Below are 18,001 nucleotides of genomic sequence, written 5' to 3'. Positions count from 1 at the left end.
TAAACAGGTACCATATGCCTCAGTAATTCCACTCCTAGGTAAATACCCAAGACTAATGAAAATATATGTCCCCACAAAAACTTGTACGTGAATGTTCATAGCAGCATTATACATAATAACCCAAAGCTGTAAACAATCCAAGTGTCTACCAACTAATGAAATGATGAATAAAATATGGCAGATCCATGTGCATCTTCAAATAGCCAAAATGATTTGGCAATGAAAAGGAATGATACATGCTATCACATGGATGAACCTTGAACCTATGCTAGTATAAGATACCAATCACAAAGACCATACATTGTACGATTCTATTTATATGAAATGTCCAGAATACACAAATGTATAGAAATAGAAAGTAGAACGGTGGCTGGATGGAGGTCTTGGGGAATAAGGAGTGACTAATGGGTACAGAGTTTCTTTGGAGGCAATAAAAATATTCTAAAGTTGACATGGTGATAGTAGCATGACTCAATGAATATACTAAAAACCACTGGATGGCACATTTAAAAAATTTTTTTGAAGTTTATTTTTGAGAGAGAGTAGGGGAGAGGCAGATAGAGGGAGACAGGAAGTCAATCCCAAGCAGGCTCTGTGCTGCCAGCGCAGAGCCTGACGTAGAGCCTGAACCCACAAACTGAGATTATAACCTGAGCTGAAACCAAGAGTTGAATGTTCAACTGACTGAGCCACCCAGTTGCCTGTGGATTGCACATTTTAAATGGATGAATGGATGAATTGTATGATATATGAATTATATCTCAGTAAAGTTTTTTTTTTTTTTTTTAAGATATAGGTATAGGACTTGAAAAAATGGTTTCTACTACATTACTGGCAAATTTTGTAGGCAGCAGGGGAGGAAAATGGCAGTCTATTAAAACATCCTTGGAATTTGTATTCTTGATTCCAAGAATTAAGAAAATAAAAATGCATTTTCTCTCCATGTGTCATATGCACTGGACTGTATGTTGAAGAAATAGACATGAATTTAAGCTGCTGGGTGTAAGCTGGCACTGATCCCTTCTAAATAGCTGTGCACTGCGGGCCCTGTGAGTAGACAAGTTTCAGAGAAAGACCATGTCCTTGGCAGAACAGAGGTTTCCAACTGATTTTGGAAGGAGAAGCTACTTTTACTTTCTATGAAGTCTTAAAATAACTTAAGGGGAGAGAGAGGTAAAAGAGTAAAGGAAGAGAGGTCATGAAGTTCCCAGGTTCTAATTCTGGTTCTTCTACTGAACTCATAATCTCAGGGGTCCCATCTACAAAAGGCTGATAACTGCCTGTACCTTGTCCTCCTCACATGATTGTAAGAAGGTCCAAATTTTTAAATTTTTTAAAAAACAAAGAAAGGAAGGAAAAGAAACGTCGATATAAACAGATTGACCTCAGAAGATTTGGTCTTGATTTCTGTTTGCCGTTTAATAGCTTTGTCATGCTCAGGAAGTTAGCATAGCAGCAGCTCAATTTCTTATCTCTAAAGATAGACCTGGTCAACACACTTGATGGTGTATGAAATGGGATACAGAAGTAAAAGTATAATAAAAGCCATTACATTCAAAACAAATGTAAATCATCATTAGTATTTGTAAACTAGATCCTCAAAGTATTACTGTGAAGTCCCTGAGCTTTCACGAAAGGAGAGAAGACCCTTGGCTTAAGAAAAGCCAAAGGCAAGAAGGAAAGAACGTACTGATAGTGGCTGACCTTATGATTTGCAGAGAATAGTTATTACCGGAGTTGAAACTGGTAAGTCTCTCATATAATGTCCCACATCTGGGAAGCCAACAAGTATGTCTTTGTTTATCAGACTATGAGCAACTAAGGCTGTTTCAGGGAAATCTGGATGGCCACATTCTCTAGGATAGCAGTTTTCAAACTTTTTGGTCTCAAGATCTCTACACTTCTTAAAATTACTGAGGATGTCAAAGAACTTTTTTTCATATGGGTCATATACACCAATATATTCTATATTAGAAGTTACAATTGAGAAAACTTTTAAATATTTAATTCATTCAAAAAATAATTAGAGAAATCTATTACTTGTTAATATAATAATATTTTCAATGAAAAACAAGCATATTTTCCAAAAAAGAAATTTAGAGAGAAGAATGACACTATTTTACATTTTTTTAATTTTATTTTATTTTTTTATTTTATTTTTTTTTAAATTTTTTTAATGTTTTATTTATTTCTAGGAGAGAGAGAGACAACGTGAGCAGGGGAGGGTCAGAGAGAGAGGGAGTCACAGACTGAAACAGGCTCCAGGCTCTGAGCTGGCAGTCAGCACAGAGCCCGACGTGGGGCTCGAACCCACGAACCGCGAGATCATGACCTAAGCGAAAGTCGGACGCTTAACCGACTAAGCCACCCAGGCGCCCCTTACATTTTTTTAAAAAATATTTTTATTTATTTCTAGGGGAGAGAGAGAGAGACAGCGTGAGCAGGGGAGGGTCAGAGAGAGAGGGGGACACAGAATCTGAAGCAGGCTCCAGGCTCTGAGCTGGCAGTCAGCACAGAGCCCGACGCGGGGCTCGAACCCACGAACCGCGAGATCATGACCTAAGCGAAAGTCAGACGCTTAACTGACTAAGCCACCCAGGCGCCCCACTATTTTACATTTTTGCAAGTGTTTTTTTTTTTTTTGCAATGTCTACCTTAACAGAATACAGGTGGATTCTCATACATTCTTCTGCATTCATTTTGTTACTGTTATGTTGTTTCATAAGAAAATCCAGCCTTGTACAGATATATAGTTGGAAAAGAAAGGCGCACTTAAAAATTTTTTTAGATGTTTATTTATTTTTGAGAGTGAGAGAGACAGAATGTACGTGGGTGAGGGGCAGAGAGAGAGACACACACACAGAATCAGAAGCAGGCTCCAAGCTCTGAGCTGCCAAGCACAGAACCCAACATGGGGCTCAAACTCAGGAACTTCGAGATCATGACCCGAGCCAAAGTCGAACACTTAACCAACTTAGCCATCCAGGTGCCCCAAGAAAGAAGTATTTTAAAGGCCTTTTCAAATAATTATGGCTATTCTTCTCTGATACTACCCCTAACTCAACAAGTAGTTATTTTTTTTCTTTTTTTAAGTGATCTCTACACTCACTGTGGGGCTCAAGCTCACAACCCTGAGATCAAGAGTCACATGCTCTACCAACTAAGGCAGCCAGGTACCTCTCAACAAGTAGTCGTTTCTTAAAGGTTAGTATCAATGTAGAATCTGAAACCATATCAAAATACTTTTTACATCTGTTACATTAAAATCTTTTTTTTTTTTTCACTTTAAAGAGATCTTTACCTGTACATGATTTCACAGCATCATACACTGGTCACTTTGAAAATCTTAGCTAACTAGTTATATAGATTTCAAATGCTGACACATTCATTATACAATATTTAAAAATGACTTATTTTATAACTATAAGTTAAACTGAATTTTTTGAGGAACCTCCATATTATTTTCCATTATGGCTGCACCGATTTATATTCCTGCCAACAGTGCATAAGGGTTTCCTTTTCTCCATGTGCTTGCCAACATTTGCTAATTCTTGTCATTTTGATAATAGTGAGGTGATACCTCATTGTAGTTTTGATTTGCATTTCCCTGATGATGACTGATGTTTAGCACCACCCATCATATATTTTAAATCTGTTCAATTCTCTCTATCTCTATCCCCATTGTTCTACTCCAAGCTACCACCAACCCTCATCAGGTCTTTTGAAATAGCCCTCTAGGTACCTTACTTCTCTCTTTAATTAATTAATTCATTTTGAGAGAGAGAGAGAGAGAGAGAGAGAGAGAATGGGAATGAGCAGGGAAGGGGCAGAGAGAGAGGGAGAGAGAAGACCGAGCAGACTGCACCACCAGCATGGAGCCCAATATGGGGCTCGAACCCATGAGCCAGGAGTTCATGACCTGAGCCAAAGCCTAATGCGTAACCAACTGAGCCACCCAAGTGCCCCAGTGGTAACTTACTTCTATTCTTCATAATCCTTGAGAGCAGCTAGAGCAACCTTTGAAAAACTAAATCAAATCAAGCTACTTTCCAGCTTAAATTATTCAATGGCTTCCCTTTGTATTTAAGAGAAAATTCAAACTCTTTATAATCGTTAAGGCCTTATATGATATGCTCTCTGGCTACCCCTCCCATTTTTTACTATACTCCTATCACATTGGCTATTTTTATTTAAACGCAATAAGCTCTTTCCTATATCAGGGCTTCTGCACTAACTGCTCAACTGTTTCCTAGCTCTTGGCATGGGTGGTTCCTTGTTAACTCCATGTCAAGCTCAATATCATTTTCCCAATAAGGCTTATGTGACATTATCTAGAGCAGGTCCTTCTCCAGTTACCTCCCATTATATTGCCTAACTGATTTCAGTTACAGCACTCAACCACAATCTAAAATTATTTTGTTTACTGTCTGTCTCTTTCCATTAGCTTGTAGGTTTAATGATATAGGCTCCTTTCTTTTTTAAAAATAGGTTTATTGTGATATAACTCCCAACTACACAATTCACCCATTGGAAGGATTTAACTCAATGGTTTTTAATGTATTTTTTTAAAATATGGTAAAATATATTGCATAAAATGTGTCATTTTAACCACTTTTAGGTATATAATGTGGGGGCGTTATAACATTCACAATGTTCTATAACTACCAACACCATCTTCTTCCAAAATTTTTTCATCACCCCAAATAGAAACTGTAACCACTGAGTAATAACTCCCATTCTCCCCTTTCTCCAGCTCCTGGTCTCTATGCATTTGCCTATTCCAGATAATTCACATAAGCACAACCTTTGTGCTTTTTTATGAGGCAGGGATTTTGCATGTCTTATGCACTGCTCTCTCAGCTGAGACTCAGAATATACAAGTAGAAGTGTGACAAATACTTGTGGAATCAATTCATCAATCTTAAGCAAGTCACAATTTTTCCGGATTTCAGTTTCTTAACTGTGTGATGATGCTGTATCACCATTCATTCGTTCATTCATTCATTCATTCAACATCTTTTGAGGCTTTACCGTGTTTCAAGTGTTGTTCTTACTAATAGAAACATCAAAGTGTGCAAAATAGTTGCCTCTGCTCCATGAACATTCAGTCTCTTTTCTATCTGAGGATGTCACCTTCTTTGATTCTGTGTGCACTTTTAGGATAGAAATACAGTTGACCATTGAACAAGGCAGGGGTCAGGGATGCCGATTGCCCACACAGTTGAAAATTGCATCTAACTTTAGATTGCCCAAAACTTAACTATTAATAGCCTACTATTGACTGGAAGGCTTACCAATAACATAAACAGCTGATTAACACATATTCTATATATGTATTACATACTGTATGCTTACAATAATGTAAGCTAGAGAAAAAAATGTTATTAAGTCATAAGAAAGAGAAAATACATTTATAGTATTGTCTGTATTGAAAAAAAATCCAGATGTAAGTGGGCCCTCATGGTTCAAATCTACGTTGTTTAAAGGTCAACTGTACACAGAACAATGAAGTAAGGGAATCGCTGATACAGCAGTCAGAACATGTGATCTGAACTGGAGTGACAGATGTCAACAGCCATATGGTCTTCAAACTCATTTAACATTAGCTGCCCTTTTCACTTTGTAGGGGGATAATGAGGGTCACATGGAGATAGAGCTATATCTACAGATATAGCTCCCTTTCTCTCTCTCTCTATATATATATTATATAATATATATATATATGTTTCAAACTATAAAACTCTCCATTATGTAAGGCAAAAGCATTGTAATTTTTTAATTTACTACTGTTTATGCTCTGGAAACTGAAAGAAAACTACTGTGCTATACACAAATTCTAATACAACGTACTTATAAACTTACTGACAATTGTGGCAGAACCTGGTATTTTATTATATTTTATCTTATTTTATTTATTTATTATTTTGAGAGAGAGAGAGAGGGAGAGAGCGAGTGAGCACAAACAAGCAGGGCAAAGGGGCAGAGGGAGAGAGAGAGAATCATTAAGCAGGCTCCATGCTCAGCACGGAGTGCAACATAGGGCTTGATCCCATGACCCTGGGATCATGACCTGAGTTGATAACAAGAGTTGGACGTTCAACTGACTGAGCCACCCAGGTGCCCCAGAACCTGGTTTCTTAAATTAATGATAATTATACTGTGCTTTAATTTTGTCAGGCCTGTTCCTATAGCGTTATGTGCTGACCAACAAACGAAGCTATTTCCAGACAAAGGGGCTGACATGTGAAAAATATTACCAAATGGAAGTAAAAGCAAGATATTTTGCTTTATTCACTTTCAAAGCCCCGCCCAGAACACACACACACACACACCTGCAGACCGCAATGACAGGAAGAGGGCAAGCAGGCCATACCAACCCTCTCAGCAACTCAGACAACACTTGAGAATTTCTACTTGGAGGCCTGTCTTTCTGAGCTTGTGCTTTCAAAACGGGCTGGACTGATCCCAAATACTGAAGTAACAAATATTGCTAAATTCTGTCATTTCCTCTACCAAAAAAGTGATTTTACTACTGCTTCTGGTTGTGATGAAAGGTCCTATTGACTATTCAAGTCCTCCACCAGGTTATGGATGCAGTATTACATGACTTCACTCCTTTTTCTCTGGCACTTTAACACATGCCAATGCTTTCATCCACCTCCACTAACGTGGCTTATAAATTACTGAGGTGGGGCCATTTTAATAGTATGATTTGTTCACATCTCTAGAGATGGGGCATAAATGAGACTGGCCCAGAAGACAAACTCTCCTTTGACAACATATATTAGTATGTATGTACAGAGAAATAAATCTTCAAAAAGTTGGAAATATTTTACTGATATAATATTGGTTATAATTGGTTATAATATTGGTGATATAATATAATGGTTAGGGGCCAAACTAATTTAGGGCCCTTTGGTTTGTTACAAACTGAAATGTAATGAAGTTATGGTATTAAAGCCAAGGACAAAATGAAACATTCCCCAAGAAACATAAAGACGGGGGCGCCTGGGTGGCTTAGTCGGTTAAGCGTCCGACTTTCGCTTCGGTCATGATCTCGCGGTTCGTGGGTTCGAGCCCCGCGTCGGGCTCTGTGCTGACTGCCAGCTCAGAGCCTGGAGCCTGTTTCAGTCTGTGAATCCCTCTCTCTCTGACCCTCCCCTGCTCACGCTGTCTCTCTCTCTCCTAGAAATAAATAAAAACGTTAAAAAAAAAAAAAAAAGAAAACCATCTAAAAAAAAAAATAATAAGAAACAGATAAAGACGGAACAGATAGAGTCAAAGCAAGTTAGAGGTCACAAATTTGCTAAAAGTTTCTTTCCAAATTGTCAGAAGAGGCTTCCTGAATGCACTCTGAAACCTAAGAAAATCTGTTTATAAAAAGTGCACTGTCCTCTCCTTTTAGACCTGCCACAACAGTGAAGAAAAAACATTGGAGAGCAAGGCGCTTGCTCTCTCTGGATTTAAAGTAGTTAACTTCGCAATCTTAAATTTACACACAAGTGTAATCTCTCAAATTTTCAGAACGACTATTAAATTGCAGAGGATACAAAACAACCAGAAATAACCCATTTTTAAAACAGATGAATAAAACCAGTTCAGCATGCTTGTGGCCTCAGTTCACTTTAGAATAAAAATCAGAGGCTTCTTTGGAAGTGCTCCAAAGTGAGGACCGAACAGGTACTAGGGGTAAGAGACTGAGGTAGAGGTCCAACTTTCCCAAATTTTCCCCTGTACACAGTCAGCCTCCATCTTTGTCTTGTTTTCAAAGCAAGCTGGGCTATTCTTAGCACCTCTTTATACCATTCGCTGGCATTCTTATTGGGCCCAGAGAAGAATAACTAAATGGGTGTATTCTTGCATGTATATGTATATGTGCACATGTGTGTGTGTCTGCAGCTGAGATTTATGAGGAAATCCAGGCATTTTGGCTCTAGCCTTAATCAGGAGTATGTTTCACCTGGAATTCCCAACAGACGTTGGACCTTAGGGTATAGGTACTTACAGCAAGAAGCAGAAAATAGGGCAAAGAGAGAGAGAAACCTCTGAATTCAGATCAGAACTTAAGCTCTACCACCCTTCCTGGCATCCTGACCCCCAGACTCTAGTATCCATGTGCCCCTTTCCACCTTGGCTGACTTAACTTGGAGGTACTCTCTAACTTACTTAGACCTCTTCTCCCTTAATATACTTAGGCCACTTCTGACCAGTTCTGTCTGAGCACTGCCTTTTCCATGGTATAATGACTACAATTAGTAGCGTAAGGCTTCATGCCCAGTGTGGGGCTTGAACTCATGACCCCGAGATCAAGAGTCACATCCTTCACCAAATGAGCCATTCAGGTGCCCCTAAAGTCCCATTTCTTAGAGTACAATACATTACTGCCAAAAATGGAGGGCAGGGACACCTCAGGTGTGGAAAGAGTAGCACATGGAAAGATGGTCACAGGCCAGAGACTGTAAGCAAGGCTGCCTGCCCGGAGTAAAGAACATGGGCTGAAACAACGGTAATAATAAAGCAGTATGGCTGAAAAGGGCAACAGTATGAGCTTCTGAAGCAAATGATTAACTCAAGACTGCAAACTAGAAATTTGATCCAATATCAGAAAAGGGTAGGAATCTAAATAAAAATCATTTTTTTTTTTTTTTAAAAAACAACATTAAACTGATACTGGATGAGGAGAAAAAAGGCAAAGATGACACCAGATGGAGGAATGATTCTAAATCTATCAGGAATGAATAAGGGAACTGTTCAGTGAGTCTTTAGATTCATATGGATAAAAGGCAACCTTTTAAAACAAATGCATCACAAACCTTGTTGCTTCTCTTAAAAGACAAGGTCTGAGGATACAGCTGACAATGTCTTTAAATGACAGCCAAACTGTGCATACTGATCCCTGTGATATTCCAATTGGAAGGATGTCCAAATAAAAACAAAGCAATGAAGCTGATCTTCCTTTCTGGAAAATTTATGGAATGTCTACCTCTTGAAGTTTAGTCAAGTATGAAAGAAAATCTGCGTATTTCTTTTAGGAAAATGCAAACCAAAGCATCTGTTAGTCTTTCTACAGCATATGGAAAGACATTATTTAAATGAGGTACTAACTGGCCTGATGGTAGGAGAGCCACAAAAACTCCAGATGGGTTCGAAGGACCACATGGTTGGTCTTTTTTTTTTTTTTGGTTCCTGCATAGTAAGGTGAGGAGACCATTGAGGACTTGCCAAAGGCACTAAAACTCTTACTCCATAAACAACTCCCAATGCAAAATGAGTCCCTAAAAGTGGTCTAAGAGAAGAAAGTTATGTGCAAAGCTATAGAGGCAAAAAGATATAAACCCACACATTCAAGTACAGTGTACCAGCAAGTACCAACTCAGGAAAGGGATTCTGAGTTTAGTAGGAGGATTTCAATTTGCACCCATTGCTTCCCAGTAGTATTTATAAAAGCACAAAATAAAACTGTGGCCAAAAAAGAAGTTTGCATTATCACTGTAACTGCTTAAATACAACAGTGAACTCTAGCAGTTATTTATAAAGAAGGAAGGTTAGCAATCCAAGGAAGTAGGTTGTATATGGGAGGTAGAAAAGGAGAGAAGTTACTTACCTGTGCTATATTTTTGTTCAGAAGATAGACACCATAATCAAATTGTAACTTCTCCCCTCCTTTTGGATATAATGGAAACCTAAAAAAAATTAACAGGATCAGTTTTCCAAAGTTTGAGTAAAACGACCTCCAAGTTATTGACAAAGGTAGAAGTTCCTGGAATATAGTATAAATATCTGAAAATTTGGACTAAATCACTTAGAGGTGTTGCAATCTATTACCTTAATATCTTCATAATTAGTCAAATCAGATCAATGGTTGCTTTGTTTTAAAAAAAAAACTGAGTAGACCATGCAACAAGGGACTAATACATTAAAAAGTGACCCACTAACCCCAAGGAGCTGAGGCCACTATGTTTCATATTTGCATATCATAAATTTAACATGCCAATATTAAGATCCTAGAAGTTTTTTCCTCTAATACCTTGGATCTGACATCTCAACTTCTACAATATGGGAAAAGAAGATTAAGGGGGGAAGAGTTAGACTTGAAAGCAATATGTTAAGATTTCTGCTTCTTTCAAGGTGGCCAGTCAAATCAACAGTACTAATGGAAGTGAAAATTCATCAAAAAGTCATTCACACCCACATGGGTGGCTATCTGGTTGTTACTTTTCCAAGGCAATATACTCACACCACAGAGCTCTCCTAAGACTTTAACCTGACTTGCTGAAATCACAAAGGCATGAGATCTGTGGATCTTTATCAAGATGATGAGTTATTCTAGAGAATAAGTTTCCCTCACTATTTCCTTTTTCCTATCCCTGCAAATGAAGAAGAGAAGGTTATATTCTACTCGTATTCTCCCGATTCTCAAAACTAAGCATACATTTTTATCCTCTGAAATAAACACACAAACCCTGATCAATCGCAACTTAGACAGGGTTAAGAAGAAAACTTCACCTTCCTTAGTTTTGCAATATGTTATTTTCAAAAATAAAATAATCCTATTGAAATGAATGGGAGGTGACAATTAGTGGATATTCTTAATTTCAATTGTCCGAGGAAAGGTACATTCCATAAAGTTTGGTGGATATTGTTTTCTAAGAAAAATAAATAAACAGAATTTAAAAGCCTTTATATTAAATTCTTAAGAGTTGTTGATTACATACAGTTTCCAAAAGGTGAATTTGTTGTGCTATATAATATTACAGGCACTGGGGAATGAGTAAGGTCATGAAATGTCTTTATTCTCTAGCAAGGGAACACCAAATGCTCCACACATCCATTAAAGAGACAGTTTTGTATTTATTGAAGCAGTAAAAAATAAACTAGGCATGCGGTGTGGCCCTAAATTGAGATATATAAAAATGACAGCAAATTCAGGATAAACAAAGTACGGCACCAGGCTTTCACAGTGAATCTGGGAATCATCCAAATTTGTATGAGGTAGCTTGCAAAGGAACTATCTAACTGCAAAGATATAACAACACGGGTGCCCTAGAGTTCCAAAGCACTGTACTATGTAGTTGTTATTCTATAAAGATACCTGCACAGCTCTCCAAGCCTACATGTACCTCTACTTTCAATTTATTTAAAAAAATTTTTTTAATTTTTTTATGTTTATTTATTTTTGAGAGAGAGAGAGAGACAGAGTGTGAATGGGGGAGAGGGAGAGAGAGAGATGGAGACACAGAATCCAAAGCAGGCTCCAGGCTCTGAGTTATCAGTACAGAGCCTGATGCAGGACTCGAACTCACAAACTGTGAGATCATGATCTGAGCCAAAGACCGCTGCTCAACTGACTGAGCCACCCAGGCGCCACACTACTTTCAATTTATAAATACAGAAACCATTTCAAATGTTAGAAGAGTACACTGAAATAAGTATCATTGAAAACCAAGTCTCTAAATTCCTAAAAAATGGATCTCACAACATCGACTTTATTACTTCACTGGGACTTCTTTATAGAAAAAGTCACAAGGTGTGCACATAACATTAAAACAAATCTGAAGAGGGACTGAAGCCAAAGGTGTTCAAACAGTGCAACTTTAAGACAAATCAAACATGAGGACAGAGTTCACATCTTATATTGCTTTCAAATTCTTAAGAGGTCACTTCAAGTTGAACAGTATAGCAGCTTATAACTATTACACATTCATCTCACTTTGCAAAAGTACATAGATTTATAGATCTATTAAGCAATCTAGGAAAATGAAATCCATTTTAAAGGGTAAAACCTATTACCGTCAGGACGTAAGATACAAACCAAAGGCATCTGAATTCAGTATAGACAGAGAATCACATTAGCAACTGTAGGATGTCTGGATAAGAATGCGGTCATTCAAGTACAACTAGAAAAACGTGCCAAAAATAGGATTCATTAAAGAGGAGTATTACATTAAATAACTGGAGGAAGAGCCTTGTATTTCATATTATAAGACAGAAAAGGCAACTAAAAGGATTGATAATCAAATACATTTCAAATGAAATTAAACTACATTTCCCAAATTGTTTGACTCTACATGGTACATATCAATGAATTAAAAAGCATAAATAGATTGTATGTGAAGATGATCTGAGGCTCTTGAGTACATAGTGATTTCAGTATGGACAAAGAACCATGGCATGACTACCAAAAAGTTATTGTGATTTCAGGTTATATTAACAGAAACAGAGCAGATTATCAGGATACGTGCTACTGGCAAATACTTTGTGGTCTGAACTACTGGCTCAGACTATACTGAGGGATCTGTGTTCAGTCCTGGGAGTTAATGTTTTTTTAATACACTTAAAAAAAATTTTTTTTTTGTTAATGTTTATTTATTTTTGAGAGAGAGAGTGCAAGCAAGGGAGGGGCAGAGAGAGAGGGAGGCATAGAATCTGAAGCAGGCTCCAGGCTCTGAGCTGTCAGCACAGAGCCCGACGTGCGGCTCGAACTCCCGGGCCATGAGATGGTGACCTGAGCTGAAGTGGACACTTAACTGACTGAGCCACCCAGATGCCCCAATGATTTTTTGTTTTTAATATATATGCATATGGATAAATAATTGGAAACTTTCTTATACGTTATGTAATAATCTTATTTGACTATAAAAAGCATGCAGTGAAGTAGGGTGGTCCAGTGTTTTTGTTATTTAAAATAAACGGATTTGCCTTGATCATCTACTTAGTGGAAGAGGCATGACCTGAGTGTTAGGTCTTCAGCGATAAACTCAGTATACTTTCTATTCACCTCTGAGTGCTTTCGAGAAGGAGCACAACCAAGATAATTAGGAGAATGCGAGATGTGGTTCTGAGAGAAACGGTTAAAGGAACCAGAGGTGTTTAGTCTGGAGCACAGAAGTCTCAGAGAAAACAAATGAAGGACTTTCAGAGAGAAAAAGAGATGTTTTTCTTCTCATGGTTTCAGACAGGGAGAACTGAAGTCAATGGTAAAAGTTACAGGAAAACTGACTTCACTCCAGAGTTAGTCAAAATCCAATGATCGTGGGTAGAGGCAGCCACTTGGAAGCTGGCAACAAATAATGGACATATATTCAGAGGGCTTAACAGGCTGTGTGGTGGCCCCCAAAAGGTATGTCCATGTCCAAATCCTCTAAATGTGATTTGATTTGGAAAAAGGGCTGCAATTAAGTTAAAGATTTTAAGATGACATCATCCTCAATTATCTGGGTGGGCCTTATAGCCAATAAATGTCGGTACAAGGGACAAACAGAGGAAAAGACACAGCGAAGAAGGTCATGTGAAGATAGAGGCAGAAATTAGTTACATAGCCACAAGCCAAGGAATATGTGGAGCCACTAGAGGCTGGAAAAGGCAAGGAAAGATTCTCCCCTAGAGCCTTTGGAGGGACTGTAACCTTGCTGACACCTTTTAGAAATCTGGCCTCCAGAACTATGAGAGAGTAACTTTCTGCTGTTTTAAGCCACCAGGTCTGTGATAATTTGTTATAGCAGCCCTAGAAACTGACAAGGGAGGAGGGATCAAACACTGAGTGACTCATTAGACTAGATGAAATATACCTCCTTCATCTCCAGGATTCTCTAATATTGAATATGCAAAACTAAATATACTTAATATAATTTCATCCTTCCTTCAGAAGCCAAGAAAATATAATGCCAAAGAGTCATCATGACAGGCAACAGCTAAGGCTGCAAAGTAGGTCTACTGAAGTGCAAGTAAATGGAATGAAAAGAAAAAGATTCATACGTATGGTCTTTATGTGTGTGTGTATGCATGTATCCATGAAGAATCTCACAAAATTTAGGAAAAAAATTGTAAAAAAAAAGTGATTTCGAATCATTCTTACTTTAAAAAGATACAATTCTTATAAGCATTACCCTCTCTTCCCCAAGCTAGACACTCTTATAAAGGACTCCAAATTGGTGATAGTTTCTTGTGTTCACGGTCAAAGTCTGGTCATGGACACTTCAGCTCCTCTGTCAGAATAAACTGCAGGGAGCAAGAAAGGAAACATGGTGATCCGCTGCTGTAAAAATCCAGGCAAGGGAAGAACATGCTTTAAACCTCAACTGGGGATGAAGATATGGCTATAGTTAATTCAAAGTTTTTATTGTGTATATTAAAATCACTTCTGCTCAATGCATTTGTAGAATCTATGACAATATATACTCAATATGTTTTGAGGCCATGACTTTACTTCAAACTAACATGCTTTTTCCTGTCTAGATTCATTTTCTACCACCACTTTTATTGGTTACTCAGGCTTAGAATGACATTCAATTTTTACCCACCTTCTTTGCCTTTTATACCTGCAATGATTCACCAGGTCAACAAATCATTTTTCTATGGAACATTCTTATCTCTCCATACCACTGCCACTCTGGAAAATTCTTTGTTGCTGTGTGCATTGTAGGATGTTTTAAGAGCATTCCTGTCTACTCACTAGAAGCCACTATTATTCTTTATCCATTTAAGTACAACCTTTTTTTCCTTTAAGCTCATTTATTTATTTTGAGAGAGAGTGGGGTGGGGAGCGGCGCAGAGAGGAGAGAAAGAGAATCCCCAGCAGACTCCACACTGTCAGCGCAGAGAACGATGTGGGGCTTAAACTCACAAACGGTGGTGCTTGAACTCACAAACCATGAGATCATGACCTGAGCCCAAACCAAGAGTCAGACGCTTAACTAACTGAGTCACCCAGGCACCCCATAAGTACAATCTATCTTTTTATCATGTCGCTTCTCGGCTCTGCTTCCTAATCAGTCATTGTCTTTAATTTCCCCTCCTCTGCCCAGCTTTGGAGGCCTAAGTGATCTGACCTGTCTGTCTGATTTATGTGCAGCCTTCTTATGCTCATGTGGTTTCCTCAGTGTCATGAACACACCAGGCGCATCATTCTCTGCCTTTGCTCACTTCCTAGAAATGCTCATCTCCCTTCCCTGTCTACCTGGCAGAGTAAAAGAGGCTGTTTCAACTTTGTCACGACTAAAGAAAAGAAACTCACGTGTTTCTTCCGAGTTGTATGATATCACTAAAGCCTTATCTATATGTCACTGCAAGTTGGTGGTAATGCAGTGGAACTGAGAGGCAGGCCACAGGCACACAGGATGGGAAATGGCTGCAGCAGAGCAAGCGAAAAGGAAAAGGAAATAAAATCCTCAAGGTAACGGTCCAGATCAGGCAGGGTCTCATAAGTCACAATAAGGACTTTGGCTTTTACTCTGAATGAGGGGAAGCTCTGGAGGGTCCTGAAAAAAAGAGAGCCAGGGACACTTCAACTACTCTGTGGGAATACACTGCAGGGGAGCAGGAAAGGAAACATGGGGATCCGCTGCTGTAAAAATCCCGGCAAGAGAAGAATGTGCCTTAAACCAGGATAGTAGCTGTGCAAGTGGTGAGAAGTGGCTGAATTGTCCTATTTTGAAGACAGAACCAACATGATTTCTTGACAGGTCTTAATATGAGGTGTGAGAGGCAGAGGAGACAAGGATAATTTCAAAGTTGTTGGCCTAAACAATCAAAAGAATTATGTTGTCATCTTAACTTTGATAAACGTATAGGTGGCATTAAAACCGACAGTTAGGGGCTGGGGTGAAGAAGAGCTTATGAAGGCCCAGTGCTAGATTAGGTTGAAGAGGTCAGCAGGGACCAGACAGCACAGGGTCCTGTAAACCATAACACATCAGGGCGATAACCTTAAGGACAATGGGAGGACAAGTTAACATGTGTTATATCAAATTTTATTATATATAAAGCTAGAAGAGAAATTTGGGGTGAAAAGGAATTATAGAAATTGAGATGGATACTGAAGCCATAGTTATGAATGAGATGGCCTAAAGAAATCATGGAGAACATGGCTATTTCACAGCCTTGAGAATATCAACAAAGGGTGGGGAAAATGAAAAAGAATTAAAATGAAAAGGACTGGTGAGAAAGATTCAAGGAAAACCAAGGGTCTCACCCAAAAAGCTCAGAGAAAATGTTAAGAAGGAAGATATTATCAATAGCCAAATGCTGCTGACAGATTAGGCGAAATGGACACGAAAACGTGTCTAGTGGATGTAATTACAAGTGTTCGTCAGCAGGCAGTTTTGGTAACATGGTAAACACAAGTATACGGGGTGAAGGAAGGCTGGTAAGAGCTCAGAAGTGATGATGCGGGAAAATGGAGATGACGAGAAGTCTGGCACAGAGAGAGGAGAGCTCAGTAACAGGAGGTCAGGGTGAAGCATAGCATAACTTCCCGAGAAGGTGAGAGGGATAGGCTCTCTGTCCTACAGGTGAGGGAGCAGTAGAAAGATCTGCCTTAGGTGGCGGGTGGGATAACTCTCCCATTATAACAGGAAGGATGAAAGAAGATGAAAACACCTGCATGGATACAGTTTATCCATCTGACAAATTTTTAGGGAACTCCCACTGTGCCAGCTGTAGTGCTAGGTGGTACAGATACGAGGGTGCACAGACAATGGAGCCTAGAGTCCAGTGGCATACACGGACATTGCTCACCTAATCTACTAGCAAATATGTAACTTATAAATTCAGTGCTTCCAGAAAAGAGGCAGACAAAGACTAAGAGTACGGGAAGACTTCTGAGAGAAAGTGATGTGTTAGCTGAGATCTCAAAGATGGGTAAAAGCTAAAGGAAGGCATGATCCATTCCAATTAGAGGAAGTGGCGTATGTAAAGGCCCCAGTGGCTGGAGGCAGCCTGGGGGTTGAGGCCAGTATACTGCACTGAGAGGAGCTGTGCTGAGAGATGAAGCTGAAGCTGGATGGGAAGGGAAATTACTCAGGGCCCTCTATGCTCTAGATAAGCCTAGGTCAGTCTGACTTTTTTTCCTAAGAGAAATAACAAGCCACAGAAGGAAAGTATAGCCTGCTCAGATTTGTATTGGATACCTTCTTTCTTAAATGAAGACTTTCTCTTTGAACTTTCCTGATGGTCATCGACTTGCAATTTGAAAAAATTATGGCTGATTATAGTGGAAACTGGTTTAGAGAAGGTGAGACTAACTTGTCGTAGTAATCTAGGTGAGAGATCATGGTTGCTTGGACTAAGGCGGTAGTATTGGAAATGGTAAAAATGAGACTAATTTGGAAGGCTTTTAGGAAATAAAATCATAAAGATTTGGTTATGGGTTGAAGTGAAGAGTGATGGAGGGGCACCTGGGTGGCTTAGTCGGTTAAGCGTCCGACTTTCGCTTAGGTCATGATCTCGCGGTTCGTGGGTTCTAGCCCCACGTCGGGCTCTGTACTGAATGCCAGCTCAGAGCCTGGAGCCTATTTCGGAGTCTGTGTCTCCCTATCTCTCTGACCCTCCCCTGCTCACGCTGTCTCTCTCTCTCTCTCTCTCTCCTAGAAATAAATAAAAATATAAAAAAAAAAGATTTAAAAAAAAAGAGTGATGGAGAGGGAGGAATCATGTGTAACTCTTAATGCCTGTTTTGCCAAACCAGGTGGAAGGTTGATCAAATGGTAGAACAACTTGAATAAAGAAATGTAATAGAACTGCTGAGCACCACTGGAAGTCCAGAAGTGGTAATTAATCATGAGTTTATAACGTTGCTATCGTGTGACTTTCTCTAGCCATCTGCCTGGAGGCAGCAAGTACAGAGAAAATGGGCAGCAGGGCTGTAAAGATGATGAAGAGCAACAGGGAGCAAGACAAGGGTGCTACTAAAACAATGGGCCATAATATCTAAACTGGAAAAAAGGGGCCAGGGTCTGAAGGTCACCAAGAGGAACAATGAACAACTGGCTGAACGAACGAGCTGCAGGAGAGGAAGTAGTCATCGGAGAGCAAGATGCCTGAATCAGGTTTTGGACGTGAACTGAAATGATGACATGATTCAGAGTGAACCGTGAGAGTAGATGAAAACAATGAAATGCAAGAATTGACTGGAGACAAGGTCAAGAAAATGAGAGACGCGGCTGTTGGATGACTCATCCACTTGGGTGTTAACTCACCTATAAGAGGAATACTTTGAATTAAA

At 39.1% G+C, this 18,001-nt stretch overlaps 1 protein-coding gene across 1 annotated transcript in view; it reads right to left on the bottom strand.

Moving 5' to 3' along the window:
* Nucleotides 1-18,001, bottom strand: part of UVRAG (UV radiation resistance associated) — a 286,651-nt gene that overhangs the window by 65,769 nt on the left and 202,881 nt on the right. Inside the window, exon 13 of the mRNA XM_039228691.1 lies at nt 9,605-9,683. Within this exon, the coding sequence (XP_039084622.1) occupies nt 9,605-9,683 (79 nt within the window). The remainder of the gene's footprint in view (nt 1-9,604; nt 9,684-18,001) is intronic.

Source organism: Hyaena hyaena, unplaced genomic scaffold (genome assembly GCF_003009895.1).
Source record: "Hyaena hyaena isolate Hyena2069 unplaced genomic scaffold, ASM300989v1 scaffold_34, whole genome shotgun sequence".
NCBI classification, from domain to species: Eukaryota; Metazoa; Chordata; class Mammalia; order Carnivora; family Hyaenidae; genus Hyaena; species Hyaena hyaena.
Note: the sequence above shows the minus strand (reverse complement) of the source record. Positions and strands in the feature narration are given on the sequence as shown.